Source organism: Lutra lutra, chromosome 1, assembly GCF_902655055.1.
Source record: "Lutra lutra chromosome 1, mLutLut1.2, whole genome shotgun sequence".
NCBI classification, from domain to species: domain Eukaryota; kingdom Metazoa; phylum Chordata; class Mammalia; order Carnivora; family Mustelidae; genus Lutra; species Lutra lutra.
In genome coordinates this window covers 110,478,412-110,497,116 of record NC_062278.1, presented here as the reverse complement: position 1 = coordinate 110,497,116, position 18,705 = coordinate 110,478,412, and the positions used below count along the sequence as shown (strand labels likewise).

At 41.5% G+C, this 18,705-nt stretch overlaps 1 protein-coding gene across 1 annotated transcript; it reads left to right on the top strand.

Moving 5' to 3' along the window:
• The first annotated feature begins 2,036 nt into the window (after positions 1–2,036).
• On the top strand, positions 2,037–2,505 carry MSANTD5 (Myb/SANT DNA binding domain containing 5). The gene is given in 3 exon segments (XM_053447774.1): positions 2,037–2,271; positions 2,274–2,345; positions 2,348–2,505. Coding segments are annotated over 3 exon segments (465 nt in total).
• The last annotated feature ends 16,200 nt before the right edge of the window (positions 2,506–18,705 follow it).

Here is an 18,705-nt window from a genome sequence, read left to right as displayed (position 1 = left end):
TCTTCTGTTACTCGATTAGGAAACCTCAGACTCTGTGTCTAGGTATCTTTTTGGTAGCTGTGCAAGTAAAAGAAAATAGGGATTCTAATAAATGTACATCTAAACACACCCCAAACCCGGACCCTGGACCAGAGGAAGCTGTGGTAACTTCAGCTGGCAAAACTGCCTTCAGAAGCAAAGGAGAGGGGCACTTGGGTGGTTCAGTGGGTTAAGCCTCTGCCTTCGGCTCAGGTCGTGATCCCAGGGTCCTGGGATCAAGCCCCACATCGGGCTCTCTGCTCGGCTGGGAGCCTGCTTCCTCCTCTCTCTCTACCTGCCTCTCTGCCTACCTGTGATCTCTGTCTATCAAATAAATAAATAAAATAATTTAAAAAAAAGAAGAAGAAGCAAAGGAGATGCTCTGGATGGACCCCAAACAAACACCAAAGGAAGTAAAAGGCAGCCTGCTGATCCTCTAGGGCCTTCCTCAGGAGTTTTCCTGTCTTCCCTGCCTGGCTCTAATTTGGGGTTAGTTGCTGAATCTGTCAGACTCACTGAAGTAGAAAATGAATAGAACATCTATCAGATGAACTAAATGAGATTCCCAGGTTAAAAAGTAGAGGCAGGGAGTACATTTATTTTCTTTTTTTCTTAGTTTTTTTTTTTTTTAAGATTTTTATTTATTTATTTGACAGAGAGAGAGACATAGCAAGAGAGAGAACACAAGCAGGGGGAGGGTGGGAGAGGGAAAAGCAGGCTCCCCGCTGAGCAGGGAGCCCCATGCGGGGCTCGATCCCAGGACCCTGGGATCCTGACCTGAGCCAAAGGCGGAAGCTTAACCAACTGAGCCACCCAGGCGCCCTGGGAGTACATTTCTATATGAGTTTAGACGAATCAGATCAAAGGTCATCTGATAAGACAGAGGTATGTTTGTGGGACGGTGAGAATCACTGAGGGATAGACTCTCAGTGGGGTACTGATTGAAGCAAATGACTAAATTTTCTTTTGGGGAGCCTATTTTCCAACTTTAGGGGCCTTCCTTCTTTGCAGGGACCCTGATTCCTAGAGGTAAAATCCATGGAGGAGATTGGATGGTACAGAGATTAAATGATTCATTTTTAAATGCTTGCACAGGAATGTTTTGCTCAGGGGGCACCTGGGTGGCTCAGTGGGTTAAGTCTCTGCCTTCGGCTCAGGTCATGATCCCAGGGTCCTGGGATCGAGCCCTGAACTAAGCAGGGAGCCTGCTTCCTCCTCTCTCTCTGTCTGCCTCTCTGCCTATTTGTGATCTGTCTGTCAAATAAATAAATAAAATCTTTGAAAAATCTAAAAAAAAAAAGAAAAAAAGGAATGTTTTGCTTGTGTGGAAGGAGATCAGAGTTCCCTAGGCAATCCCCCCTAGGTTACCAAGTATGAACTGAGGTCTCAAAGCTTCCCAGGGAACTCAGAATAATTGAGTTCGTGAATCCAGATAGATGCTTTAGACCCCTAGAGGCATTAACAGCCCCACCTTTGCTCCATCCTTACCTCTGCCTTCAAGAAGGGCTTTTGTCTCTGTATATTACAGTCTTGACTTTGGTTTCAAGTTGGAAGATGCTAAGAGCTAACTAAAATAAGGGTAAAAAGTCTGGTTAAAAAGACTTAAACACTCAAGAAAATTGGACATGAGACAACAGCCCACAAAGCTTCTTAAATTGGAAAGCAAAAGGGGAAATGATGACAAAATTAACAGATGGGAGAAAGCTTAGTCCTAAACGGGGAGTGGGGGAAGCCGAGAGCATCCCAGTTATGGTGCAGAACAGCCGAAAGCCTCAGGAACTAGAAGCATCAGGTTCCTTTGGACATGGATGTGAGACTAAACCATCAACATGGGTTGAAAATCCTTTGCAAAAGCTATTGGAAACCGCCAGCACAGAGAGGAACAAGCACATTTCTGTGCTGGGGCACCTCCAGATCGCCGAGCTGCAGCAGGGCCCAGCATGGACCAGCTCTCTGCACATGCCCCCGGCCCCCACCCTATTAGAACCCTGGGATGCAGAGAAAACTCAGGAGTAGAAATGGACAAAGTGACCCATCAGGCTGAAATTAATAGAAACCTCCAGGAAGTAAAGGAGGAAAAAGAAACCCAGGGATCAGAAAAGCCCATGGGCCTGTTAATGAAACCTTAGATGGACTAGGAAATCTAGAGTTTCCTACAAGAACGGGAACCCCTTGAATGTGAAGGAGTGAGGATGGAGAATCATGTATGGTCAACAGGGACTGGCCAGGGTCTCAAGCACAGGGGCCTGAAGGAAAATGGCAACAATGTCTCCAGATGCTCATCAATTTGCAGGATTTACTCTCTACTATTCAAGAGGCCAACCAGAGGAGAAAACCTGGTCCTGTCCTTATGCAGAAGCCCTTCCCAGGATCCTGGGGTACAGAAGAGAGGATAGTGGCTTCTCAGGTCCTTCCTATGCACATGGGGTTGACCTCCCACCTCCTGAGCCCAGCCCTAGGCTTGCACCATTTGTATTTCCCATGTGATCTACCTGGAGGGTCCTCAGGTACCTGAATTCGAGCCCTGAGACACGCAACCTCCAAAGTCAAGTACATTCTGGTTTCCTGCCTGTCTCCTAGCCGGCCCCAGCTCCCAACAGATGTCAGCCTCCTCTGACTCAGATTCAGATCCTGAACTCAAAGAAAATTGGAACCAGGATCCCACTGCTGTCTGAAAGATAATGGCATAGAACAATTCTCTATACTCATGACTCTTTCCTTTCCCAGCCCAATGCAATGAGAATAAATGTGGCATTAAATGAAGACAAAAGAAAGAAGAAAAAGACTTCGGGAATTCCTTCCCTACCCCCATAGAGTTAGGCAACTTTCCTTCCATGCTGGCTAGTCTAGAGGTTAATTCTCCAAATATACTAGGTTTCTGGAATGAGGGCCCTCATGAAGGTACACTAGAAATTTGGTGTTTAATGCAGAGAACTGTGGTTTTACTCTCTCGTACTGTTAGACATGGGAAAGGACCAAGTTCACACTGAAAAGTCTACTGCTACTCCACAGAGGGGTTTTGCTATGCCTCAGGGCTTTTTTGCTCTGTTCTCTTTGCTGCCACATCACCAGACTTGGCCCAGGCCCACCACAGGTGTATGGGGGACAACCTATTCTGTTACCATTAGAACCTAATCCAGATTTCAGTTTGGGTAATAATAAGTTTGATATTCAAGTAAGAATGTTGACTAGGCAGTAATATAGTATCCGTGAGTCTGGGGACCCAGGGGTAGGCACGGAAGAAATCAAGTCATAAGATCTCAAGTTGGGAGTCATTAGCATGTATATGACATTTAAAATCCCTAGACTGAATAGAATCAGTGAGGGACTGGTGTCAAATTATAAGAGCAGTGGCAGACTGAGTCCAAAGGCCCTCAACATTGAAGGGTCAGCCAAGGAGCCGGAGTCCACAAAGAAGTCTGAGGAAAGGCAGAGAAGTAAGTGACAAACCAAAGGAATATAGGGTCTCAAGGAAGCCATATACAATGGTTCAAATGTTAATGGAAGATCGAGTCCATGATTAAGAATCGATGACTGATTAGCAAGGTGAGTGTTACGGTAAGGTTGACCAGAACAGTTTTGATGGTGGGGATAGAAGCTTGATTTATGTGGATTAAAGAGTGATGGGGAGTTAAGATTCCACACACGGTGAGCTGATAGGATCTCAAAATCTCCCTACAATAACTCCCAGAAATGTTAGATAAGTTATAACAAAGACTACTTTAAATTCATAGCTGAACTTGCAAGGAAGAAGGGATATAGCAGAGACCCACAATGAAGAAGGAGATGAAAATGGGACCAGTAAGCATATAAGCTGACTCCATAGCTTACCTAACTGGTTTAGGAACTGGGGGGCTTCATTTTTAAAACATTACCTCTTTATTTTGGATAATTTGGGGTTTGCAAAGAAGTTGCAAAGATAGTACCCAGAGTTCCTATATGTCCCCCTTACCCAGTTTCTTCTCATTGTTAACATCTTAGAGTCTGGCTCTTCAGAGAGGTTTGGAGTTTGGTTTTCTTTTACCAATCAAGTCCCCCAAACTCCAGAGTGAGAACCTGACCTAAGAATATGTCCCAGTGCAGTGACATCTCAAGACTCCTGGCAGAGTCAATGAGAATGGAACTGCCAGAACTCTTTTTTGCCTGGGGCACAATGGGTTCTCTAAGCAAAAAGCAAGCACAGCTACAGATGAGTTCATAGTCAAAACATGAACACACATGGAAACAAGGCACCCTGCATGAGAGTCGGCCCTTACAATAAGCCGTGGAATTCAGTGGCCATGAACGCCAGATGATGGAAAGGCTGTCTGAATGAGAACCTTAAATAAGAACATTTAAAATGACTAAGATCTACAAGACCTGAACCCTAAGAGAATGAGAATCATTGGAGGGAGAGCAATTCAGAGGGGGCTGGGCAGCTGGAGAACAGAGCTTCTCCTCCTTCCTCCAGTCTTTGCTCTTTGTCTCCCCTTCTAACCCCCTCCTCTCCTTCTTTCTTTTAACCATTATAAACACAACAGGAGAGCCCCAAATTCTTTCCTAGCTTAATAAAGAAAATTCACAGGTATTTATATATCTTTCAGAAAAAAAGAGACAATCATTTAGATATTGTTGTCAGATCGATAACTTGCTAAGAATGACAGCCAGTGAGAAATTAAACTAGAGGCTAAAAGTAACTTATACTAGACATGGCAATAGTGTCTCTCTGAACTACTGTAGTTCCAACTCACTAAACATTTGTTCAGCCCCTAATTCTCTGAGAGTCGATGCCAAGGCATCCATACAGATCCCAGCTCTCAGGGGACTATATAATTTGACAACTTCCTTTTGCTTACAAGATTCCATCCTTCCTGCTTTCAGTGTTCTGAAACACCTCTGAGGGTGCTCTGATGTGAAGGGCTTGCGAGTGTCACTTCCACTGGGACACCTCCATCCTTTGTGTCCCATTGAGGTCTGTATTTATGTCAGTGAGTTCACTGTCACAAATTCCACTGGCTGCATACATACCTGGAGTCTAGAGTCCAGCAGCTTTATCAACATTCCCCGTCAGTAACTTCTAATGACATCCAATTTATTTTCTAATGATACCACTTTTCCTTTTGTCGCTGCACTTTCATCTTTGTTGGACAATTCTCTTTCCATCACCCATTTTTGTAAAATGTTCTGTGGGTTTATTGCTGGGAATGTCCACTGTGATGTGTCCAGATCGGATGGGGGCCACCAAATATAGGGTGACCCCATCAGGTAGAAGCCAGCAGCAGGGTGATGAAAGGATTCATCCAAGGCCATGGTGGAGGGTTGGGAACAAAGGAGAGACCGTGTGCAATAAGGCAGGCAAGGGTGAGATGGGGGTGATATAGTTAAGCGGGGAGGGTGAGGAGGTATGGGAATGTGTGGAATTCTTTTTTTGGTCGGGTGAAGTAACCCATTGGTTAGCTAGGGTTTATGGATATTTCGCAGTGGATCACCTAACAGGCCTGTTTGTATTCTGCCAGGGAGCTGGGGGTCACTGTGGACACTTCTTTGTAAGGTTTCTTTTGTTCAAATTGGTTGGCTAAAAAGAGCCTCTACAGCAACTACATGCTTTGCAGATTGTGTGAACTGCGTAACAGACACACACTGACAACTTAGCAACAGACTCTGAAGGAAGATACTTGATTGGCCACTCATCAAGATGACTCTGATGGAAGAGATCTGATTGGCCATTCATCAGGATGCACATCTGTTATTTCCCTAGTATTTCCAGGACCGCGAAATTTGCACTATGTGGTAACTGAAATTTGTACTACATTGTTGCGGTACTGGTCTTCATTTAACTAAATTTGTAGAAAACAAAACCGAAATTTGTAGATACCAGAACCGTGCCAAGTAAGGATTGCCCGTACTCATTTCGGGTCCAGAAAATGATCAAAGTCGTTTCTGGAAGAAGAGGTTATCAATAGAGAAGTTCTATGTTAATTACTTTGTCGTCTTTGGAATCAGTTCACTCAGGTCAAAAGGTGGCTAAGGTCCAACCTTGGTGCATGGGAAGGTGAGTCAGTACTTACGAGAGACAAAGTAGAAGGGCGCCTGGCTGGCTCAGTCTGTAGAGCATGGGACTCCTGGTCTTGGGGTTGTGAGCTTGAGTTCCCACTGGGCATGGACAGTACTTAAAAAAAAAAAATAGAATAAAGTTTGGGTTTAAAAAAAGAAACAAAGTACATACAATCGGATTCCTGAGAAACAAGTCTGAAGAAAGACCTTTCTGTTAACAAACAGGCTGAATTGCCCATTGGGAATTTCTCTATTAGTTCTGGCTTTCCTTCTCTCCTCTCCCTTTAGTCATCAAAACAATTCTTTTAATCAGATTCTTAATGTTTCCCCTTCAGCATTACCCAGGGCTTGCTCAAACACAGATTGCTGGATATTTCCATTTCCAGCAGGTTCCTAGGTAATGCTGACTTGCTGGTCCGAGGACCACACTTTGAGAACCACTGCTTTTGGTAGTAGACTCGGGAGTGGAATTGAATTTTTTTTCATAAATTGGATAATTAACAAAATATTTGACTAGTAAAATGTTGTGATCAAGTGATGAAACAGATGAACAGCTCCCTCAGGCCATAATTTAGGCAGTCCTTTAAGACAAACCCTCAATTCTCTAGCATGCCGCTTTTTACATTACAAATGCAAATGTACCTTCTCATACATACATATGAAAATTTTAAAAATTTCAGAATACAACCTAGCTATTTTGAACATTTGCAAAAATATATGTGACAAAAAATTAAGACTTGAAGACAAACAAAAAAAAAAAAAAAAAGGAAAGAAAGAAAGAAAAAAAAGACCAAAGTTTTGCTGTGAACAGAAAGAAACAGTATGGGGACTCCTGGGTGACTCAGTGGGTTAAACAACTGCCTTCGGCTCAGGTCATGATCCAAGGGTCCTGGAATCGAGTTCCGCATCACGCTCTCTGCTCAGTGGGAAGCCTGCTTCTCTCTGCCTCTGCCTGCCACTCTGCCGGCTTGTGCTCTCTCTCTCTTTCTGGCAAATAAATAAATAAATAAAATCTTAAAAAAAAAAAAGAAAGAAAGAAACAGTATGTTCAGGTTCCTACTTATGGCTTGCTTTTTGAATTGAGGTTTTGAAACATCATTTAAAAGCTCACAGGAAATCAGAATAATGTGATAGTGTGGTTTGTAGTATTATATTATGTATTATACTGTATTATAGTCTATTATGTCCACTATTGTGTTATACTATACAATGTTAATTTCTTAGTTTTATTAATTGCACTGTGATTATGTAAGATGTTAACATCAGGGGAAGCTGGGTGAAAGGTGGTATACAAGAGCCATCTTATTTTTGTAAGTCCTCTGTCAGTCTAAAATCAGGCCACAATTTAAAAGTTTGGAAAAACTCATTGGAAGAAGAGAACTCTGATGTATGGGTACTTACCCATTAAAAACAATTTGTATCTATGAAAAACTATAGGGTTTCCTCATTTATCTCTACAAAAGAGTTCAGTTACATGTTCTTTCTACTTCACACAATCTCAGGATACTTTCTGAGACAGTCTGAATGGACTTTACTGGGACGCCAAGAGAACTTTGGTGGAGGTGTAGAAAGCATAGACCACTGAGTTTTTTCGAAATCGGTAACATCTCACAATTATCTTTCTCTTCTAAAAATTTTTATTTCTATTTTGTGAATAGGTAACACATTTATAAGATTTAAAGTTTAGGGGCGCCTGGGTGGTTCAGTTGGCTAAGCATCTGACTCTTGGTTTTGGCTCAGGTCATAATCTCAGGATTGTGAGATCGAGCCCCATGTGAGGTTTTACAATGAGCATGGAATCTGCTTGAAATTCTTTCTCTCCCTCTCCTTCTGTGCCTCCCCCTGCTCATGTGCACTCTAAATAAACCCATAAATAAAATCTCTTAAAAAAGGATTTACAGTAGGTATATACAGTAAATAGTCACCTTCTCACTCTTGTCTCACTTGCCACCTAATTATTCTCTTCAGAGTCAACCAACGATATTAATTCCTTCTGTGTTCTTTAGATATATACGTTAATGCATAAGCAAGGAAATCATGTCTAATTTACAGAAATGAGAGATACTTTATTTTTCTGAACCTTTCTCTCTCTTTTTTTTTCTCTTAATATATTTTGAGATACCATTTCCAAATGAGTACATAATCTTGATCCTTCCTTAGATCTGCCTTGCATCCTACTGTACGGTTACACAGCTCCTTTCACTGATCCCCTTAATGGACATTTAGACATTTAGACATTTCCCATCTTTTGCTATTACACACAGCATTGCCATGAACAGCTTTGTACCATGATCATTTGCACATGTGTGGATATAACCGTAAGATGTGTAATTCAAGGATTGGATATGTGAAATTGTGTTTTAGAAGAGGGTTATTTTGTAATATGCACTTTTGGATAAGCAATGATACACTCTGTACCAAATGCAAAGGAAAAGGGTAAGTGGTTAAAAGGAAGTCTTTCTCATACCCCTTTCCCCTCTGGCTGCTCTCCCCATAGGTAACCACTGCTACTTGCTTCCTTGCTATGAACAGTATTTCTGGCCACTTGAGTACAGTTTTTCCAAGATCCTTGGCCAGTGAGTGGGACAGCCTGTAGGGGCCTAAAGCTTCTGAATTTGGTGTCAAATTGTAGAAATGGATAATATATGAAAAAATAGCCTGAAGAGACTGCACAGTTGATAAAAATAATAGAAAAGTGACCGAAATTTTTAAAAGAGTATTTTATAATAGCCATACAGAGGTTAACAGTGGAAAAAAATTCCTTTAAGCAGTGAAGAAATAGTGCTGTTTTTATGCTTGTGATTAATTATGAAGTACTCAAAAACATCACAAGGATAAGGATAAATATTGGCACACTTGTGAAAAGTGAGAGTATACATCCAGAGCCATGACAATTTTTGCCACCATGTCGGAACGTAGTTTAGGCAAAGAACTTTCACATGCTTCACACTGACAGCAGACGACATATCCAGAGACCAATTTTCTTTTCCCAAACTGCAAGTCATCTCTCCTTTGTTAAACAATTTAAAAAATTTGTTAACTTTGCTCTAGCTCTGATATGTACACATGCATACATATATACTTATGTAGTCAGCTAAATTTAAATGACAATACTTAAAGCTTTAAAACTCTAGGTTTTAAAACAGCTTTACCAAGTCTACCATAATTTGATGTTTATATTTACTTTGCCTTAATTGAGTATTCTTTTTTTTTAAAAGATTTTATTTCTTTGACACAGAGAGAGACAGATCACAAGTAGGCAGAGAGGCAGGCAGAGAGAGAGGGAGAAGCAGGCTCCCCGCTGAGCAGAGAGCCTGATGTGGGGCTCGATCCCAGGACCCCGAGATCATGACCTGAGCTGAAGGCAGAGGCTTAAACCACTGAGCCACCCAGGCACCCTTAATTGAGTATTCTGAAGGGAAAAAAGTATTCATGCATAAATAAGAATACATTCATGAAAACAAGCTTCAGTGCTGTGTAGGAACTGTACATTTTATTTTTTTATTTCTCTTTGTGTTGGGAGACAAGCCTCCATGGGTTTCTCATAATTCTACACATCTTTTTTTTTTTTAAGATTTTATTTACTTATTTGACAGATAGAGATCACAAGTAGGCAGAGAGGCAGGCAGAGAGAGAGAGAGGAGGAAGCAGGCTCCCCGCTGAGCAGAGAGCCCGATGCGGGGCTCGATCCCAGAACCCTGAGATCATGACCTGAGCCGAAGGCGGAGGCTTAACCCACTGAGCCACCCAGGTGCCCCTCTTTTTTTTTTTTTTTTTTAAGATTCCACTTATTTATTTGACAGACAAAGATCACAAGTAGGCAGAGAGGCAGGCAGAGAGAGAGAGGAAGGGAAGCAGACTCCCTGCTGAGCAGAGAGCCCGATGCGATGCGATGCGGGGCTCGACCCCAGGACCCTGGGATCATGACCTGAGCCAAAGGCAGAGGCTTTAACACACTGAGCCACCCAGGGGCCCCAATTCTGCACATCTTAAGAGCAGAGGCAATGGCTAACTTTGTTCTGCACTATCTTTCAAGGATGTTTGTACAATGAATAGCCCTGGGAGTAGAGATTGTGTCTCCTTTCTGAGTAAAGGACAATTTTATTTACTGTCCCTTATAATAAAGATAATGTCTCCTTCCAGCCCAAAGGTCAGGCAGGCTTACTGCTCATTAGAAAATATCTGTTTTCTTAAAACTCAGGGTTCCTCTCCTGCTATGCAATCCTCCATGTGTGCAGTACAGGTCTCGGCTGACACCCCCACCTTGGGTCACCCCGTGAAATGCTGGGATTGCAATATGTAATGTTGTCTTGGACTCAGGTGTCTTGTGTCTTCTGCCAGGACCATGAAACTGTGGCAGGCTAACTTGTTAGCTTGAGACTAGAGTAAACTATTAGATTATTCTTGGCACTCTGAACTTCAATAGTTCTAAAAGTCCCTAGGTAAATGTTGATTATTAACTAAGTATTAGTTACTAATCTATTAGTTCAAGGTTCCAAAGACAACTGTGGATTAAAAAATATTAAGTTGGTATTAAAGTTCAATATAGGGGCACCTGGGTGGCTCAGTGGGTTAAAGCCTTTGCCTTCAGCTCAGGTCGTGATCCCAGGGTCCTGGGATCAAGCCCCAAATCTGGCTATGCACTCAGCAGGGAGCCTGCTTCCCCCTCTCTCTCTGCCTGCTTCTCTGCCTACTTGTGATCTCTGTCTGTCAAATAAATAAAATCTTTAAATTTTTTTAAAAGTTCAATATAATCCTGGGTTTCAACTTTTATCACAGAGATTTCACCTTTTCTAAGTTTACTCAGTGAGGCAAATGGAAGAACTCTGCAGGTTCTCCTAAAGTTACAGTGTTATCCAAGGTTTATGAGACTAGTTTCCAATGACACTTGTTATTCAAGTAAAAACTAAATCCAGTTGTATGCCCATATTCATGTTTATAGACTTTAAAATATTAGTGTAAATCAATAATACGTTACATGTCAAGTGTTTAGAATCTTGAAACTTGCATTTAACATTTTGTAAAATACTAAACTTATCACATGAAATTACATGTTATGTTTTTGAATTTTCATTTCTTGAATGGCAAAACCAGGACAAAATATATAGCTATCTTTCACAGCCAGAATATATAAAATGATTTATCAAGGTATTTGAGCAGTATCACATAAACTTGGCTTATATTTACTTTTTATTCATACATTTTAAAGGTAATATGAAAACACTATAAATCATGGTTAAAGGATTTCTTTTTTTTTTAAAGATCTATTTATTTATTTTAGAGGGGGAGGAAGAGAGAATCTTAAGCAGACTCCCCACTGAGCACCTGAGCATAGAGCCCAATAGGGGCTCGATCTCAGGACCCTGAGATCACAATCTGAACTGAAACCAAGAGTCTGATGCTTAACCTACTGTGCCACACAGGTGCCTCTAAAAGAATTTCTTCTTTTTTAAAAAAGATTTTATTTATTTATTTGACAGAGAGAGATCACAAGTAGGCAGAGAGGCGGGCAGAGAGAGGGAAGCAGGCTCCCCATTGAGCAGAGAGCCTGATGCGGGACTTGATCCCAGAACCCTGAGATCATGACCTGAGGTGAAGGCAATGGCTTAACGCACTGAGCCACCACGTGCCCTCTAAAAGAATTTCTTAGAGTCTTTTCAATAGGAAGCTCTTTCTTTATAATTAATCATTTAACAAATGAAAGGGCTCTCCTCCATTTGTCTCTTCATTCCCTTTTTATAACTATAAATTATGGGTAAGATGTCAATTTGCCTATCTCTACTTTTTATTTTAGAATTAAAAAGACATTCAATGAAAGCTAAATTTTCCTTTTCCTCATCCAAAAACATTTTTGAGAATGTTTATAAGAGAAAACACTAGCTATACTGTTTAAATTTTTGTTAATACTTTAGTTATCTTAATATCATAATTGGTATATTTTAACTTTATTTTAATTATAGTATTAATTCTCATATAAATCTAAACTTTTCCTCTTGGAAGTCCCTAGGAGGAAAAAGTCCCTTTTTAAAAAAAGTTTTTTGTTTGTTTGTTTTGTTTGTTTGTTTTTATTTATTTGACAGACAGAGATCACAAGTAGGCAGAGAGGCAGGCAGAGAGAGAGAGAGAAAGGAGGAAGCAGGCTCCTTGCAGAGCAGAGAGCCCGATGTGGGGCTTGATCCCAGGACACTGGGGTCATTACCTGAACCAAAGGCAGAGGCTTTAACCCACTGAGCCACCCAGGCACCCCGAAAAAGTCCCTTTTAAGTTGCTCTCTTCCATAGACTAACTTCAACATACTTGATGCATTTCTACAAGCTGCATGTGGTAATTTTTCTGCTGGGCACCCAGACATGGTGACAACAGAGCATTTATTTGCCTTTCCTCCCAGCCTGGAGGATTTTTTTTCTTCAGGTCTACTATCTCACTTTTCTGGAGAAACTTTATGATTCTTTCTTTCAGATTCATATAAAGTCTAGTGGTCTTTTTTTTTTTAATTAAAGATTATTTATTTATTCGTGAGAGACAGAGAGAGAGGCGAAAGCCGAGGGAGAAGCAGGATCCCAGCAGAGCAGGGAACCTGATGTAGGACTTGATCCCAGAACCCCGGGATCATGACCTAAGCCCAAGGCAGATGGTTAATCAACTGAACCTCCCAAGCATCCCTTTGGTGGTCTTTTGAAACCAACTCTAGGAGCCCCACTAAACTTGAGGTATTTTCCTGGACTTTTTTTTTTTTTTTTTAAATTTCCTCCATGGCTAAGTTATCCTATATAATTCAAAGGCTTCTGCCATGGGAGGTTCTTGTTCTCTGGTGTTTGTTGCAGATCCACACTAGTTTCCTCCAGGAACAGAAAGCTTTCCCTGCCAAAGCTTCAGAAAGGCTGTGAATCCCACATCCTCCTGGGTACATAAGAACTTTCATACGGGAAAAAAAAATCCACATCCAGATAACAAAGAGAATTAGTAAACTCTCAGGCAAATGGAAAATGTACAGCAACTCCATAAGAGCAAGGAAAAGAAAGGATGGAAATGTATTCATTAGGAAAAGAAAGTGGGACACTTGGGTAGCTCAGTTGGTTGGACAACGGGCTCTTGGTTTCCACTCACGTTGTGATCTCATGAGTCGTAATCTCTTGGGTGGTGATCTCATGAGTGGAGATCTCATGGGTCCTGAGATCCAGCCCTGCCTTGGGGCTCTGAGCTCCACAGGGAGGGGAGTCTACTTGAAGAGTCTCTCCCTCTGCTCCTCTCCCCACTCGCGCAAGCACATGCATGTGCTCTCTTTCTCTCTCTCTGTCTCTCTCTCTCTCTCACACACACACAAATAAACAAATCTTAAAAAGAAGAAGGAGAAGGAGAAGAGGAGGAGGAGGTGGAGGAGGAGAGAATTTTCTCCCAGCGGCCTTGAGTTTCCCAGAGAGACCTTCCCCTAAGCATTTATCCTCTGGGGGGCAGCAGTTCCCTATAAAGGAGGAAAGATAACCTTGGAAAAGGAGCTTGGCCCCTAGCCCTCATTCATTCCACTTCTCATTTTACTAGTGAAGAGAAACTTGCTTCTACCAAAGCTGAAATTTCACAAAAAATCCTCACTCACTGGACTAAGATTGAAGCTGAATCTCCTCTCAAGTGTAGAAACACGTATTCTAGAAGTAAAGACTGTTGGTCCTCCTTCTGGGTCATCTACTGACAGATGGCTCCCCACCTACTTCATGGACCCACCTTTTGTACCATGAGTCAAAGGGCAGGACAGTAAAAACAACAACAAATATCATGCTTACAAATTCTCTTAGCCACTTCAATGTTTTGGAGGGGCATCACAGTTAAAATGTATCCATAGGGAGCTATATCAGCTCAGTCAGTTAAGCCTCCGACTCTTGATTTCAGCTCAGGTCTCAGGGTCCTGCATTCAAGCCCCACAAGGGCTCCTTGCTGGGTGTCAAGCCTTCTTAAAAAAACAAAGAACAAACAAACAAAAAGGTATTCATATATTTGGGGTGCCTGGCTGGCTCAGTGGGTTGTGACTCACATGCTCAGTGGGCATGTGACTCCTGATCTTGGGGTTGTGAGTAGAGACTGATTGGGGTTGGGCATAGAAATTACTTAAAAATAAAAAATTCTTTAAAAGGCATTCATATATTTATTATAATTATGAAAGAATTTATGGGAATCAAATCTAAGGACATAAAAAATGGTCATGATTTATGTTGTGGAAAAAAATAAAGCTTATATACTACATTTATAGCATAAGTCCCTTTTTGGAATATGCACACCTAAAGATATTTGGAGAAAACATTTCTAGAAAGTTATAACCAAAATTTCCACAGTAGTTTCATTTGGCTAGTGAGATTACAATAGCTTTTATTTTCTGCTTTACATTGTTCTGTATTTTCTAAAGTTCCCACATAAAACACTAAAGGATTATGTACTATAAAATACATAAAAAGAAAGAACACGGGGTGCCTGGGTGTCTAAGTTGGTTGAGCATCTGAATCTTGATTTTGGCTCAGGTCATGATCTCAGGATGGTGGGATGGAGGTGTCAGGCTCTGCGCTCAGCACGGAGTCTGCTTGAGATTCCCTCTCTCCCTCTCCTTCTGCCCCTCCCCTGCCTCAAATAAATAGATAAATCTTGGGGCACCTGCGAGGCTCTGTCAGTTGAGTGTCTGACTCTTGATTTCAGCTCAGGTCATGACCTCAGGGTTATGTGATTGAGCCCCATGTCAGGTTCTGTGCTGGGTGCAGAGCCTGCATGAGATTCTCTCTCTCCCTCTCTATAAAAATAAAATAAATAAAATAAAATAAATCACCTTGAAAAAGTGGTTCATTAAAAAAAAAGAACACACATACTAAGAACGTGAGAGAAACATTAATAAGGAATTTCACCATTTAAATGAATATTTAAGTATAAATAACCTCAATCTTAGTCCTACATTTTCCTGCCAAATGTTCGGGCTTTTACTTATTCATATTTATCTCGCCTGTATATGGAGCATAAAGTTGTTTTGGGATGGATAAGTTTTCCAAACTAAGCAGTAGCTGATGTCCAAAATAGAGAGACTAAATGCAGGAAAGAAGCATCTGCTAAATAAACTTTCAGGGCAACTCTAAGCAAATATTGCCCATTTGTTTTTCCTTCTCCTCTTGGTCTATCAGGTTCTAGATTGCTTCATCACATAATTCTAGACTCTTTGAGGAGGATGGGCCACAGCTGTCCTCTTGTCCTGCCCTTTTACCAACCTAGAAATCCTTCCCAGAATACCTCTGACTTCTGGCCTTGACATCTGTGCTTCTTTTCTTTTTTCTTTTTTTAAGATTTTATTTATTTATTTGACAGAGATCACAAGCAGGCAGAGAGGCAGGCAGAGAGAGAGGAGGAAGCAGGCTCCCCACTGAGCAGAGAGCGAGCAGGGGGGAGGGGCAGAGGGAGAGAGAGAATCCTCAAGCAGACTCCCCACTGAGCAGAGAGCCCAATGCAGGGCCCGATCCCAGGACCCTGACATCATGACCTGAGCTGAAACCAAGAGTCAGACGTTTAACTGAATGAGCCACCCAGATGCCCCTATTTCATTATTTTTAATAGCCATGATAAAATAGTGTTATTTCCACCCACTCAATATGATACCATCTCCACATGCCAGATAAAGAAGACAAAAGTTAGGAAAGCTGTTGTAACAAGGGTCTTTTGCTAGATTCAGGCTTCTGGTTCACTAGTAGAAATAGAAGCTGAGATTACTTTCAGAGAACAATTTCTTCCCTTTCAGTTCTTCCTGTTCTTTCTAATCCCTTCTTGTGATTACAGCGGCCACAAGCTTAATCCAGATATAGCTAATGATACTCGCCTGGGTGTATGGTGGAGGTCACAGATAGCAGAGGAAATGAAATAATGAGTTGAGACAGAGGAGGGGTGTATACTCCACTTGTACATTGATTTCCTATGTTCATCCAGCTATTGAAATATATGAAATGATGTGCCTTTTGGGTCAGTTTCTTTGCGAGTCACTGGAAAGCACAGACCAGCCCCCCCATTTCCTTGCTCATGTCACTCCATCCCCTTAGGCACACTAGACTGGAACACTTTCTGTCGTTTTTGATTTATTCCTGTCCTGCATTCTTCAAATGTAGTCATTTGTTTTTAAGTCTTTGAAATGTCATTTATACCCATTTTGTTACTCTCAGTTCTTATTGGGACAATCCTGGTGCATATAATACTCACAGTCTCCGTCTGACCATCTATCCATCTTTTGTGAGTTTCATAACCTTCCTGTTTTCGAAAGATTTAAAAGAGTTAATACAGTGGAACAATGTAAATCTGGATAATTAAGATTAAAAAGAGAACAGAGAGGGCCTAAATCAATTGTTCTCACTATTGGATGCATTACAAACAATGGAGAACTTACGAAAAATAGTGATAATTGGGAGATTTGGGTCTATATTTTCTAGAGCGCCGTAGGTGATTTGAATGTGCAGCCAAGGTTCAGAACCTGTGGAATTGGACATGAAGGAGTAGACACTACCAGCCACTTTATGAACTGATTACAACTTTTGAATCCTGAGTATGGCTGCAAAGGCAAAAAGGGACAGATGCTGTGTTCAACACCTCTCGTTATCTGACAAAACATTTTTTCCCCAGAGTTAGACTCTAAAAATAATATATTGTGTATGTCCTAATAATGCAATAGTTATCCTTTATTTTTTTTTTATAGCAATCTCTACGCCCAATGTGAGGCTCAAACCCATGACCCTGAGGCCCAAGGACCGAGCCAGCCAGGAGCCCCTCATAGCTACCCATTGTTGACTGTTTGCCAAGGGCTAAACATTATGCCCATTGAAGGAATTAGCTGTTTTAAGTCTCAAACATGTCTATGATGTGAGCGCATTATCAACCTTATATTTCAGGTGAGGAAACTTGGGTCTTGAGGAATTAAATAAATTGCAGCTTTTGGACTAACTGTAGAATCTGATTCTTGACCACCTCCTATACTGCCTCTGTTATGAATGCCCTGGGCAAAATCTCCAGTTAAAGTTGTGCAAAAGACAGAATGGTGTTCAAATGGAGATTCTTGTAAAATAAAGGCTGAAGGAAAATAATTTAACAAAAGACTCTATGTAAGGTGTTGAGAAAATATTTGGCTTTCTGGTGGACTTATAGGGAAAGACACTGGGACTCCTCAAAGAGTGGGTTGGTATCATGTCTGCATTTTCTCACAGGGGTCTTGGGGAGGTCTGGCCTGTCCCACAAGGCTAGCGCATGGAGCAGCAGCAGAAGGGGGCCAAGCTTGGGTGCAAGAGATCAGCAAGGATGATGAGATCAGCAAGCCTTAAGTCCCTTGGAACCAGGATTAGAGACAGGTAATGGAATACAGGGTAAAAAGCCAAGAAGGGCATCCTGCTTGAGCTGCCAGGCCTAGACAATGTGAGGAATGTCGGTTGGACTGGGCAAGAGGAAATTCCCATGCTGAAGAGAAGCATGAAGGGATCAAATGCGTGGTTTGAGAGCCAAATAAAAAATGTGGGTGTGCCTTTGGCTCAGGGGGAGAATATAGATATTAAAAAGAAAAAAGGAGTAAAGTGTGGGTGCTGGGTGATAGGAAACTCATGATTATTTTACCTTAAAAAGGTCCGAAGTGGACCAAATCTTCATGTTCATGAACAACAACTTCGTGTTGTTGAGTAAAGTGAGAACCGTAGGCTTTGGAGGCCATACTCGAGTAGTCATTCTTCCGTTAAGGTGTGATGGACCAGATATGCCTGGGATACTGCCTTGAGTCCAGTCAGTCTCATCTGACCCGTGCTCCCCAGAATCTTCTGAATAATGGGTCTTAACACTCTTCCAGCACATCCTAGCTCAAGAAATGTAAAAGGCACTCCATGGCTTACTCTGATCTCAATTCCCAACTGGGCTTCATTTTTTCTCTCCACCTTGGTCCCTCCACCTCTTCACATCTTCCTATCACATCAGACAGGCTCACTCACTGCTCCACAAGTGACCGTGGCTTGGATTAAATGTCTGTTCTATGTGCTTTAGTTCTTGACTGCCCAATGAGATTGCAAGTTCTTTGAGGGAAAGGATTTATGGCTTTTAAAATTTCTCTTCTACTTCTACTCCGGATCTTGTACTAAGCAAATGGAAAAGAGCCAATCCCGCACCTGACTCAGGTACCCTGGGTAGTACCTAGGACAGCGCCAGCCTCAATGAGCTATTTAACAAGGGTTTTCGGATTGAGAAAATGATCATCTTGGAATCTGAAATTATCTTGATGTGTTTCTTGGTAATGACAACTTTGATAACAAAGCCTCATTATTATATGGCATAATGTAGTTCAAAAGGTTTGAATTTCAGCTCTGTCACATATTAATTCTGTGACCCTGGGCAGGGCACTGAGAGCTACAGTTTCCTCATTGTAAAAGAAAGGTGATCGTGGGGGACCTCTGAGTGGTTGTGAGGATTAAGTTACACACCAAAAGGAAATTGTCTAGCACAGCAAATGGCTATCCTAGGCATTCAATACCTGTGTTTTGCTACAGAAAATTTAAAATCTCTATCACTTTCTCTTCTACTGGATTTCTAGTTTCTCCTCTACCCAGATCAGAAAGATATTTTTAAAAATTTTAAAGAACTTTGTTGTGGTTAGGTATTTTCTAATAATGAGAAGTT